Here is a 13,599-nt window from a genome sequence, read left to right on the forward strand (position 1 = left end):
AATCAATGACTTAACTTCACAGTTCACACAAATACGTTTTAAATTCAAACTGTAGCATTGACGTAAGTAATTTTTTTCCAGTAGCATGACAATCCCTCCACCTCCAGTCTAACTAATCACTCTCATCTTATGGCATGAACCCCTGTGCAAACCCTGTGCAAACAGGTGGTCATGCAAGCTGGGTTAACACGGACCATAAACTTCTCTCACGTCTCCTTAGATCTCAGCAAGGACGCAAGGTCAAGGGTAGAAAGAAAAGATCTAAGTGATCACCACTTAAGTATAAGATTAAATTTTTGTGTTCAAACACAAACTACTCACATAAAGATGATAAAATCACAGCATGTAAAGCCGACAATCGTTTTAGTTCCATTGGGCAGCAGTGGGTGACGTCATGCGTAGCCCCTCCCCTGTACGCGTTACGTTCAATCAGAACTTCAACATCACCGGACTCCTCCCCCCTTCCCTTCGTTAGCAGACGGAGGCACTTGGGGAAGGGGGAGGAGTCCAGTGACGTCGATGTCCGTGACGTCACCGGATCTCTGATGGAACTCCCTAAAGACCCGGAAGCCAGCGGAGAGGTGAGAAAGAATTTTGATCGATCAAAAAAATGAATCCATTAATCAAGAAATGAAACTTTAATTTCCACATCCCTAAAATGAATTGCCAACATTTGGATTTGTTTTCTGATTGTACATATTAGCCAAGACGCATTCACTACAAGGAATTGCCAAACCAATACACTTGAGTTATAACTTTGTAACAAATCTGCTCAAGTTGCTGAATGTACAGAAATTGTGTTGGAAGAGTCTAGCGATGATGGACCTCCATAAACACTAAACTGCTGTAGAGCAATACATCCTTATGCTCTCCATTATTGTAAGCATGTATGAAATAGAGCAGCTGAGGAGTCAGGATGGCATCCAAGTGAATCAGTTCCCAGTGGGCCCCATCCCCCTGAGGCCCGTGTACCCTGCACACATTACATTCATAGAGGATTTGCCACTGGTAATGACTTTCCCTCTTCCAGTCTAAATAATGCTGTGTAAGATATTACAGGAAAGGTGGTGTATTTCTCAATAGAAGTTCCCACACCAAAATGACTCTGCATTAGCATGTGGTTTCCACAGAGCGGAGAGTAGGAAAGGAGAAGCAGCTAAAATTTACTAGACAACAAGTCTATCTAAGAGTGTTCACACACCGATCAAGCTCTGCAAGGTTAGTATACTATAATATTATTTATGGATGAATTAGTTATGATGGAGTATTGTCATATTGTACACTGGAACAACAGAGCACATAATTTTTATTTTGTGTAAGACATTTTACCGCATACTATAGTAGCATATGCAATTTTATCTATCTATCTATCTATCTATCTATCTATCTATCTATCTATCTATCTATCTATCTATCTATCTATCTATCTATCTACTGTATCTATCTATCTAACCCTATGAAATTGTTTACTATACTGTATATTGTTGATGAGAAAATTTGGTTTACCTACTTGAGGTTGTACACAAGCTGTAAGGTAAAATAACAAGTATAACTAACTCTGCTGGCAAGTCTCACTTTACTACCAATCCATAAATATGCCATTGGATATTTGCCTTAATGATAATGTACCTTTGCTACCATTTCATTACTATACAAATTAATTAGGGCTGTTACTGATTAAAATTTTCATGTTCGATGAATCATTTTTTTTTAAAAATTGATTAATCGACTAATTTCGATTTATTATAACGCACATACAGATCCAACTACTTTTAGCTGATCTCCTTGCATTGCAACTCTGCATTAGTCAGTGGTAAATGTGGTATACACTATATACAATCGCCCAAAACTAGTTAGCTTCCACAATCCATGACTTAACTTCACAGTTCACACAAATACGTTTTAAATTCAAACTGTAGCATTGACGTAAGTCATTTTTTTCCAGTAGCATGACAATCCCTCCACCTCCGGTCTAACTAATCACTCTCATCTTATGGCATGAACCCCTGTGCAAACCCTGCGCAAACAGGTGGTCATGCAAGCTGGGTTAACACGGACCATAAACTTCTCTCACGTCTCCTTAGATCTCAGCAAGGACGCCAGGTCAAGGGTAGAAAGAAAAGATCTAAGTGCTCACTGCTTAAGTATAATTTTTGTGTTCAAACACAAACTACTCACATAAAGATGATAAAATCACAGCATGTAAAGCCGACAATCGTTTTAGTTCCATAGGGCAGCAGTGGGTGACGTCATGCGTAGCCCCTCCCCTGTACACGTTACGTTCAATTAGAACTTCAACGTCACCAACGTTCCAGTCTAAATAATGCTGTGCAAGATATTACAGGAGGCTGATGTGAAGACACATTCAGGCACTTTTTTTAGTTCTAGGTATTATGGCCTTACTAGAGTTTTAATTACTGGACTAATGCCCGGTGCACACGGTCGGACATTCTGATGACAAAATCCGTTGGATTTTTTCAGACGGATTTTGGCCCAAACTTGTCTTGCTTACACACGGTCGGACAAAGTTGTCGGAAAATCCGATCGTTCAGAATGAGGTGACATAAACCATGTACAATGGGACTATAAAGAGGGCAGTAGCCAATAGCTTTCGTCTCGTAATTTATTCTGAGCATGCATGGCACTTTGTCCGTAGGAATTTTCTACACGCGACTGGAAGTTAAACGATCGGATTTTGTTGTCGGAAAATTTTAGATCCAGCTCTCAAACTTTGTGTGTTTCGAAAATTCAGATGGAAAAAGTCCCACACACGATCGGATTTTCCGACAACACAATCTGACCGCACATTTTCCGTCGGAAAGTCCGACCGCGTGTACAGGGCATAAGGCTACTTTCACACTGAGGCGCTTTGCAGGCGCTAAAGTGCTAAAAATAGCGCCTGCAAAGTGCCCTGAAAGAGCTCCTCAATTCACTCCAATGTGAAATCCTTGAGGGCTTTCACACTGGAGTGGTGCGCTTGCAGGACGGTCAAAAAAGTCCTGTAAGCCGCATCTTTGGATTGCTGTAGGAGTGGTGTATTCACCCACATATTCCTCCCACTGAAACCAACAATGGGGCATAATTCCTGCTACTGACATTAAAGCGGAACTTCAGTCATTTATTCACCTTTCCATCTATTAAATTCTCTGTCCTTGTTGTATTACTTTGGATAGTAATTTTTTTTCTGCCAGTAAATTATACAGCCCACTTCCTATTCCTTGTCCGGTAAATCGCCTAGGCTTATGGCATAATGCACAGCTCTCTCTCTAACTCTGCTGAGAGTTTGCAAGGAAGGGAGGGCTTATGAGTCATAAGAGGGCCAATGAGAGCTGCAGTACTGGAGGTGTGCCTCTTTGTGTCTGTTTAAAGCCAGGACGTGAACAGGTAGCACCTTCAGCTGCCCACAGTTAAAATGTTTGCAGCCAGACTCAGTGGAGGGAGATTTCTGCAGTATATTTGGCAAGTACAAAATCACAGTATCTTTAAAATAATATGCAACGTGGTTGGAGGGAAGCTTCAGAATGGCAAAGATGTTTTTATTACAAATTATGTGAGCAGACTGCAGTTCCTCTTTAACAACAGGGGACTATTTCTCCCATTGACACAAACAATGGAGTACTATTCCTCCCACTGATGTCAATGATGGGGCACTATTCCTCCCACTGATACCAACAATGGGAAACGTTTCCTCCCATTGATACCAATAACGGGACACTATTTCTCCCACTGATACCGATGATGGGAATTCCCACTGATACCAATGATGGGACACTATTTCTCCCACTGATACCAATGATGGGACATTATTTCTCCCACTGATACCAATGATGGGAAACTATTTCTCCCACTGATACCAATGATGGGACACTATTTCTCCCACTGAAACCAATGAGGGGACACTATTTCTCCCACTGATACCAATGATGGGACACTATTTCTCCCACTGATACCAATCATGGGACACTATTTCTCCTACTGATACCAATGATGGGACACTATTTCTCCCACTGAAACCAATGAGAGGACACTATTTCTCCCACTGATACCAATGATGGGACACTATTTCTCCCACTGAAACCAATGAGGGGACACTATTTCTCCCACTGATACCAATGATGGGACACTAATTCTCCCACTGATACCAATGATGGGACACTATTTCTCCCACTGAAACCAATGAGGGGACACTATTTCTCCCACTGATACCAATGATGGGACACTATTTCTCCCACTGATACCAATGATGGGACACTATTTCTCCCACTGAAACCAATGAGGGGACACTATTTCTCCCACTGATACCAATGATGGGACACTATTTCTCCCACTGATACCAATCATGGGACACTATTTCTCCTACTGATACCAATGATGGGACACTATTTCTCCCACTGAAACCAATGAGGGGACACTATTTCTCCCACTGATACCAATGATGGGACACTATTTCTACCACTGAAACCAATGATGGGACACTATTTCTCCCACTGAAACCAATGAGGGGACACTATTTCTCCCACTGATACCAATGATGGGACACTATTTCTCCCACTGAAACCAATCATGGGACACTATTTCTCCTACTGATACCAATGATGGGACACTATTTCTCCCACTGAAACCAATGAGGGGACACTATTTCTCCCACTGATACCAATGATCGGACACTATTTCTACCACTGAAACCAATGATGGGACACTATTTCTCCCACTGAAACCAATGAGGGGACACTATTTCTCCCACTGATACCAATGATGGGACACTATTTCTCCCACTGATACCAATCATGGGACACTATTTCTCCTACTGATACCAATGATGGGACACTATTTCTCCCACTGAAACCAATGAGAGGACACTATTTCTCCCACTGATACCAATGATGGGACACTATTTCTCCCACTGAAACCAATGAGGGGACACTATTTCTCCCACTGATACCAATGATGGGACACTAATTCTCCCACTGATACCAATGATGGGACACTATTTCTCCCACTGAAACCAATGAGGGGACACTATTTCTCCCACTGATAACAATGATGGGACACTATTTCTCCCACTGATACCAATGATGGGACACTATTTCTCCCACTGAAACCAATGAGGGGACACTATTTCTCCCACTGATACCAATGATGGGACACTATTTCTCCCACTGATACCAATCATGGGACACTATTTCTCCTACTGATACCAATGATGGGACACTATTTCTCCCACTGAAACCAATGAGGGGACACTATTTCTCCCACTGATACCAATGATGGGACACTATTTCTACCACTGAAACCAATGAGGGGACACTATTTCTCCCACTGAAACCAATGAGGGGACACTATTTCTCCCACTGATACCAATGATGGGACACTATTTCTCCCACTGAAACCAATGAGGGGACACTATTTCTCCCACTGATACCAATGATGGGACACTATTTCTCCCACTGATACCAATGATGGGACACTATTTCTCCCACTGAAACCAATGAGGGGACACTATTTCTCCCACTGATACCAATGATGGGACACTATTTCTCCCACTGATACCAATGATGGGACACTATTTCTCCCACTGATACCAATGATGGGACACTATTTCTCCCACTGATACCAATGATGGGACACTATTTCTCCCACTGATACCAATGATGGGACACTATTTCTCCCACTGATACCAATGATGGGACACTATTTCTCCCACTGAAACCAATGAGGGGACACTATTTCTCCCACGGATACCAATGATGGGACACTATTTATCCCACTGAAACCAATGAGGGGACACTATTTCTCCCACTGATACCAATGATGGGACACTATTTCTCCCACTGATACCAATGATGGGACACTATTTCTCCCACTGAAACCAATGATGGGACACTATTTCTCCCACTGATACCAATGATGGGACACTATTTCTCCCACTGATACCAATGATGGGACACTATTTCTCCCACTGATACCAATGATCGGACACTATTTCTCCCACTGAAACCAATGAGGGGGCACTATTTCTCCCACGGATACCAATGATGGGACACTATTTCTCCCACTGATACCAATGATGGCACACTATTTCTCCCACTGATACCAATGATGGGACACTATTTCTCCCACTGATACCAATGATGGGACACTATTTCTCCCACTGAAACCAATGATGGGACACTATTTCTCCCACTGATACCAATGAGGGGACACTATTTCTCCCACTGATACCAATGATGGGACACTATTTCTCCCACTGATACCAATGATGGGACACTATTTCTCCCACTGAAACCAATGATGGGACACTATTTCTCCCACTGATACCAATGATGGGACACTATTTCTCCCACTGATACCAATGATGGGACATTATTTCTCCCACTGATACCAATGATGGGACACTATTTCTCCCACTGAAACCAATGAGGGGACACTATTTCTCCCACTGATACCAATGATGGGACACTATTTCTCCCACTGATACCAATGATGGCACACTATTTCTCCCACTGATACCAATGATGGGACACTAATTCTCCCACTGATACCAATGATGGGACACTATTTCTCCCACTGAAACCAATGAGGGGACACTATTTCTCCCACTGATACCAATGATGGGACACTATTTCTCCCACTGATACCAATGATGGGACACTATTTCTCCCACTGAAACCAATGAGGGGACACTATTTCTCCCACTGATACCAATGATGGGACACTATTTCTCCCACTGATACCAATCATGGGACACTATTTCTCCTACTGATACCAATGATGGGACACTATTTCTCCCACTGAAACCAATGAGGGGACACTATTTCTCCCACTGATACCAATGATGGGACACTATTTCTACCACTGAAACCAATGAGGGGACACTATTTCTCCCACTGAAACCAATGAGGGGACACTATTTCTCCCACTGATACCAATGATGGGACACTATTTCTCCCACTGAAACCAATCATGGGACACTATTTCTCCTACTGATACCAATGATGGGACACTATTTCTCCCACTGAAACCAATGAGGGGACACTATTTCTCCCACTGATACCAATGATCGGACACTATTTCTACCACTGAAACCAATGATGGGACACTATTTCTCCCACTGAAACCAATGAGGGGACACTATTTCTCCCACTGATACCAATGATGGGACACTATTTCTCCCACTGATACCAATCATGGGACACTATTTCTCCTACTGATACCAATGATGGGACACTATTTCTCCCACTGAAACCAATGAGAGGACACTATTTCTCCCACTGATACCAATGATGGGACACTATTTCTCCCACTGAAACCAATGAGGGGACACTATTTCTCCCACTGATACCAATGATGGGACACTAATTCTCCCACTGATACCAATGATGGGACACTATTTCTCCCACTGAAACCAATGAGGGGACACTATTTCTCCCACTGATACCAATGATGGGACACTATTTCTCCCACTGATACCAATGATGGGACACTATTTCTCCCACTGAAACCAATGAGGGGACACTATTTCTCCCACTGATACCAATGATGGGACACTATTTCTCCCACTGATACCAATCATGGGACACTATTTCTCCTACTGATACCAATGATGGGACACTATTTCTCCCACTGAAACCAATGAGGGGACACTATTTCTCCCACTGATACCAATGATGGGACACTATTTCTACCACTGAAACCAATGAGGGGACACTATTTCTCCCACTGAAACCAATGAGGGGACACTATTTCTCCCACTGATACCAATGATGGGACACTATTTCTCCCACTGAAACCAATGAGGGGACACTATTTCTCCCACTGATACCAATGATGGGACACTATTTCTCCCACTGATACCAATGATGGGACACTATTTCTCCCACTGAAACCAATGAGGGGACACTATTTCTCCCACTGATACCAATGATGGGACACTATTTCTCCCACTGATACCAATGATGGGATACTATTTCTCCCACTGATACCAATGATGGGACACTATTTCTCCCACTGATACCAATGATGGGACACTATTTCTCCCACTGATACCAATGATGGGACACTATTTCTCCCACTGATACCAATGATGGGACACTATTTCTCCCACTGAAACCAATGAGGGGACACTATTTCTCCCACGGATACCAATGATGGGACACTATTTATCCCACTGAAACCAATGAGGGGACACTATTTCTCCCACTGATACCAATGATGGGACACTATTTCTCCCACTGATACCAATGATGGGACACTATTTCTCCCACTGAAACCAATGATGGGACACTATTTCTCCCACTGATACCAATGATGGGACACTATTTCTCCCACTGATACCAATGATGGGACACTATTTCTCCCACTGATACCAATGATCGGACACTATTTCTCCCACTGAAACCAATGAGGGGGCACTATTTCTCCCACGGATACCAATGATGGGACACTATTTCTCCCACTGATACCAATGATGGCACACTATTTCTCCCACTGATACCAATGATGGGACACTATTTCTCCCACTGATACCAATGATGGGACACTATTTCTCCCACTGAAACCAATGATGGGACACTATTTCTCCCACTGATACCAATGAGGGGACACTATTTCTCCCACTGATACCAATGATGGGACACTATTTCTCCCACTGATACCAATGATGGGACACTATTTCTCCCACTGAAACCAATGATGGGACACTATTTCTCCCACTGAAACCAATGATGGGACACTATTTCTCCCACTGATACCAATGATGGGACATTATTTCTCCCACTGATACCAATGATGGGACACTATTTCTCCCACTGAAACCAATGAGGGGACACTATTTCTCCCACTGATACCAATGATGGGACACTATTTCTCCCACTGATACCAATGATGGCACACTATTTCTCCCACTGATACCAATGATGGGACACTATTTCTCCCACTGAAACCAATGAGGGGACACTATTTCTCCCACGGATACCAATGATGGGACACTATTTCTCCCACTGAAGCCAATGAGGGGACACTATTTCTCCCACTGATACCAATGATGGGACACTGTTCCTCCTGCTGACACCGATGATAGGCACGATTCCTCTCGCTGACACCAACAACAGGCTGCTATTCCTCCCCTTAACGCCAAAGCATTGTTTATTCCCACTGACACCAGGACAGTTTCTACCCCCAATGGCCACACCCCGGCCCCCCAAAAGTCTGAAGAACAGTAAACTGGCCCTTAGTTTAGAAAGTTTGGAGACCCCTGCTCTATATTCTTGTCTCAGCAGAGGAAATCTGATTAATTGCTATAAGAAGTTGCACTAATTTTCTTCTCATTTATGTTGCTTGTTTTTTTTAATAATTAACCCTTTAGCATACAACTGATGCAACCAACATGTCTCAAAAATGAGTTGCATATACTGTATACAGCAAATTTGTTTCTTTATAATGTATATTTGTCTATATCAGGGGCACAACAGATATGGAGCTATCATTAAAGAACATCTTCCTGTTGGTTACCATCTTCCCAACGCTTATTTATGCCTATCCTGGTGGAAAAGTGGAAGCCTCCTGCTCAACAATGATTCCTGGTCACGGTCAGTCAGCTCAAACCACTTTTGCTCCATATAGCCTGACTTTAAAAAGTACCAACTATACTGGAATACTAGCATTCTTAGGTAAGTATACTAGCTTAAAATAGAACTATTAGATAACATAAATCTGCCTATAAAAAAAAATATTACCGGTATATTCTAATATTAAAAGGAATGTATTGTTTTTGTATATGCTTTTTTTTTAAATTATGTTCAAAACAAAAAATATATTTATTAGAATGAATTATATACAATATTTACATTTTCATCCAGTAGGTGGAACTCTAGATTATTTTTCACATGTTTACTTGACTATTTTTAGATGCTTAGATGAGAATTCATAAAGCGTTTGTTAACCCCCCCAAAAAAATTGATCCTGTTTCTTTAACCGCTTGCCGACCAGCCACCGCAGTTGTACTGCAGCAACATGGCTTGGCTGCGCGAATTGCCGTCATGTTATGCTGGGCTGCTCTCCCACGGAGCCGATGCGAGTGCCCGGTGGTTGAAATCACCGCTGGGCTCCCGCAATCGCTCAGGGCACACCAAGAATCCGGATCTGCGTGTGTAAACACACAATTTCCGGTTCTCTGAGGGGAGAATAGACAGATCGTCTGTTCATACAGAGTATGAACAGCGATCTGTCATCTCCCCTGCACAGTTCCATCCCCCCTTCAGTTAGAACACACACTAGGACACACTTAACTCATTCACTGCCACCTAGTGGTTAACCCCTTCACTGCCAGTGACATGTTTACAGTAATCAATGCAATTTTATAGCACTGGTCCCAAAAATGTGTCAAAATTGTCCAACGTGTCCGCAATAATGTCACAGCCCTGATAAAAATCGCTGATCGCCGTCATTACTAGTAAAAAATAAAATTTATAATAGAAAAGTCATAAAACGATCCCCTATTTTGTAGATGCTATAACTTATGCGCAAACCAATCAATATACGCATATTGTGATTTTCTTAACCAAAAATATGTAGAAGAATACATATCGGCCTAAACTGGGGAAAACATTTTTTTATATATATTTTCGGGGGATATTTATTATAGCAAAAATTAAAAAATACTGATTTTGTTTCAAAATTGTTGCTCTTTTTTTGTTTATAGCACAAAAAATAAAATCCGCAGAGGTGATAAAATACCACCAAGAGAAAGCTCTATTTCTGGGAAAAAAAGGACGTCAATTTTGTTTGGGTGCAATGTCACAGGACCGCGCAATTGTCAGTTAAATCGACACAGTGCAGAATTGCAAAAAAGTGCTCTAGTCAGGAAGGGGGTAAAATCTTCCGGAGCTGAAGCAGTTAAAGCATGTTATACAGCACAGTACTTGTGCTGTGTGATTTGGCCCCCTGTAACACCTGAAATACCTGGTTGATCCTGCCAGTTTCTGCCCTCCCCCAAACTGATCACGGTGTATCATGGCTGATAAAACCTGGCACCGTGGTCAGTACCTCCATCATCCACAGCCTGCTATCTGCAGCTTTCCTCTCTGCTCCTGTGTCCTCCTCCCCCCTCCCCTCTCTGCCTTTCAGCTCTCTATGTGAGCTGCCCCTCCCCTCCCCTTCTATCACCATTCCGAACAGCTCGCAAATTACTGCTCCCAATCACTGCCAGCCTCTCTGCTAGGATGACATGATGTATATACTATATGCCATTTTCTAAAATTCTTCTTATAAATAGAGTTTTTCTTGTTCCTGATCAGTGGTAACGTGCAGGGCCAGTGCTAGACTATTTTGTGCCCTAGGCAAGACCAGCTACTTGCAACCCCAAGCCTCCCCCCCCCCCCATCAGCAATGTTATATCTGTGAAGAAATATAGGAGATGAAAAAACTCAAACCAACAGAGATAGTGACCCACAGCAGAACCTGAAAGTGCTCAGGGCAGCAGCATACCGAGCTCCAGGCATTGGAGCCAACATGGAGAGTGGGACAATGACATGGACTACTGTAGGTCAAAGTCAAACAGTAAGAACCAGCAGCCATGGCTGCACCCTAGACAGCAGTGTGCCCTAGGTGGCTGCCTAGTTCGCCTAGTGGTAGCACCGGCACTGGTCACGTGACCGCCGGGCGCTGTCTTCCTCCGATGTTTGTATTACAGAGGAGGTCACGTGACCAGCCGGCAGACATCAGAGAGCGAGCTTAGCCACTCCCTGTGTAATACATACAGTGGAGGAAGACAGCACCGGGTGGTCACATGACCGCTCTTTGGGGATAAGAAAAACTGTATAAGTATTTATAAGAATTTTAGAAAATGGCATATAGTATAGTCTTCATGTAATCCTAGCAGCGGGGCTGGCAGTGGCTATGTGCACTGCTTTAACAACCCCCTTTAAATAAAAACACACCACGGAATGAATACATTATCCCAACTGCCTACCTACTCTGTTCACACAGGGAATCTGAGGGAAAACAGCTTTTGCTTTCCTGAGAATATTTATTATGGTCTGTGATGGGCGGCACAGTGGTGTAGTGGATAGCACTCTCACCTAGCAGTAAGAAGGGTCGCTGGTTTGAATCCCAACCATGACACTACCTGCCTGGAGTTTGCATGTTCTCCCTGTGCCTGCGTGGGTTTCCTCCAGGTACTCTGGTTTCCTCCCACAATCCAAAGGCATGCAGGTAGGTTAATTGAATGGGGACCTTGGATTGTGGGCTCATTGAGGGTAGGGACCAATGTGAGTGTGCAATGTACAGGGATAGGGACAATTGTAGTCACTCACTCAGGTTGAACTGGATGGACTGGTGTCTTTATTCAACCTTACTATGAAAAAAACTATGATACCAGTGTCATGGATCAAAACATTAAACAGCCCACAGGCAGTGAACCAAAAAAAAAAAGCTCACACCGCAATACCCACTCTAAGACCCCTTTCACATTGGGGCACTTTGCAGGCTCCACAGAGCTAAAAATAGCACCTGCAAAGCGACCTGAAACAGCCGCTGCTGTGTCTCCAATGTGAAAGCCTGAAGGCTTTCACACTGGAGTGGTGTGCTTGCAGGATGGGGTTAAAACCGCCCCGCTAGAGGCCGAATAGCGCCGCTAACACGATGGTAAAGCAATGCTTTACTGCCAATGGCCACAACATTCCAGTGTGAAAGTAGCCTTAGTTTGGAGCTGACCCCCCCTTCTACTTTTCTCTCCATAAGATGTCAGTCTGAATGAGAACATTCTCTGATTGCAGAGCATCAATGCGCCCCCCCCCCCCCAATAAGAAGCATCATCACAGCACTCTTCATTCATAGAGTGTTGCTGCAGAGAGTGCATGTGATCAAGGCTTTGTGCCGAAACGTGTAAGTTGTTTTTATCCACTTATATGTAGCAATACAGATTATTCATTTTACTGGATTCTGGAGCTGCCGGCTACCTTTTCTTCTGAATACTTGTTACAGCGGATGGAGATCCTTTAAGCCTGTGCACCCAGCTGAAAGACTCCCCTTCGGATTTATCAGGAGTCTCCTTTGTTGAGAGCGCTGCTCTTGTGTGTCGTTTGCCTACATTGATGCAGAGAGTGCCAGTGACATTATCATGTCTGAGGACCTCTTGTGGTTGGAAAGACTGGAAGAGGGCATGGCATGTCATGTGACTGGCCAGAACACATCAGAGTATGGTAAATATAAAGCCTGGCAAAAGTGAAAACTATTCAACCACTTCAGCTCCAGAAGGTTTACCCCCCTTCAAGACCAGGCCATTTTTTGTGATACGGCACTGCATTACTTTTACTGACAATTGCACGGTTGTGCAATGCTGTACCCAAAAAAAAAGTATGTTCTTTTTTTTCCCCACAAATAGAGTTTTCTTTTGGTGGTATTTAATCACCTTTTTGTTTTTTGCACTGTATACAAAAAATATACGTGACCTATCACAGCAGATCACGTGACAGTGGTAAACAATGGGTGGCTTCCTTTTATGCTATCCATTGTATACAATTGTGTTGCTAGCTGTGATTGGTCACCGTGATCACACAGTACAGACAGGGCCAATCACAGCCCATCTGTTCCATGTGATTA

The 13,599-nt window shown here is 43.2% G+C and overlaps 1 protein-coding gene across 1 annotated transcript in view; it reads left to right on the forward strand.

The window, feature by feature from the left end:
* The first annotated feature begins 1,059 nt into the window (after window positions 1-1,059).
* Window positions 1,060-13,599, forward strand: part of LOC143928274 (putative ferric-chelate reductase 1) — a 41,632-nt gene continuing 29,092 nt past the window's right edge. The window contains exons 1-2 of the mRNA XM_077453057.1: window positions 1,060-1,218; window positions 9,460-9,668. Coding sequence (XP_077309183.1) covers window positions 9,473-9,668 — 196 coding nt within the window. The 5' untranslated portion in view covers window positions 1,060-1,218; window positions 9,460-9,472. The remainder of the gene's footprint in view (window positions 1,219-9,459; window positions 9,669-13,599) is intronic.

Source organism: Lithobates pipiens, unplaced genomic scaffold, assembly GCF_037356315.1.
Source record: "Lithobates pipiens isolate NorthernLeopardFrog02 unplaced genomic scaffold, aLitPip1_a1.2 Scaffold_23, whole genome shotgun sequence".
Lineage (NCBI taxonomy): Eukaryota > Metazoa > Chordata > Amphibia > Anura > Ranidae > Lithobates > Lithobates pipiens.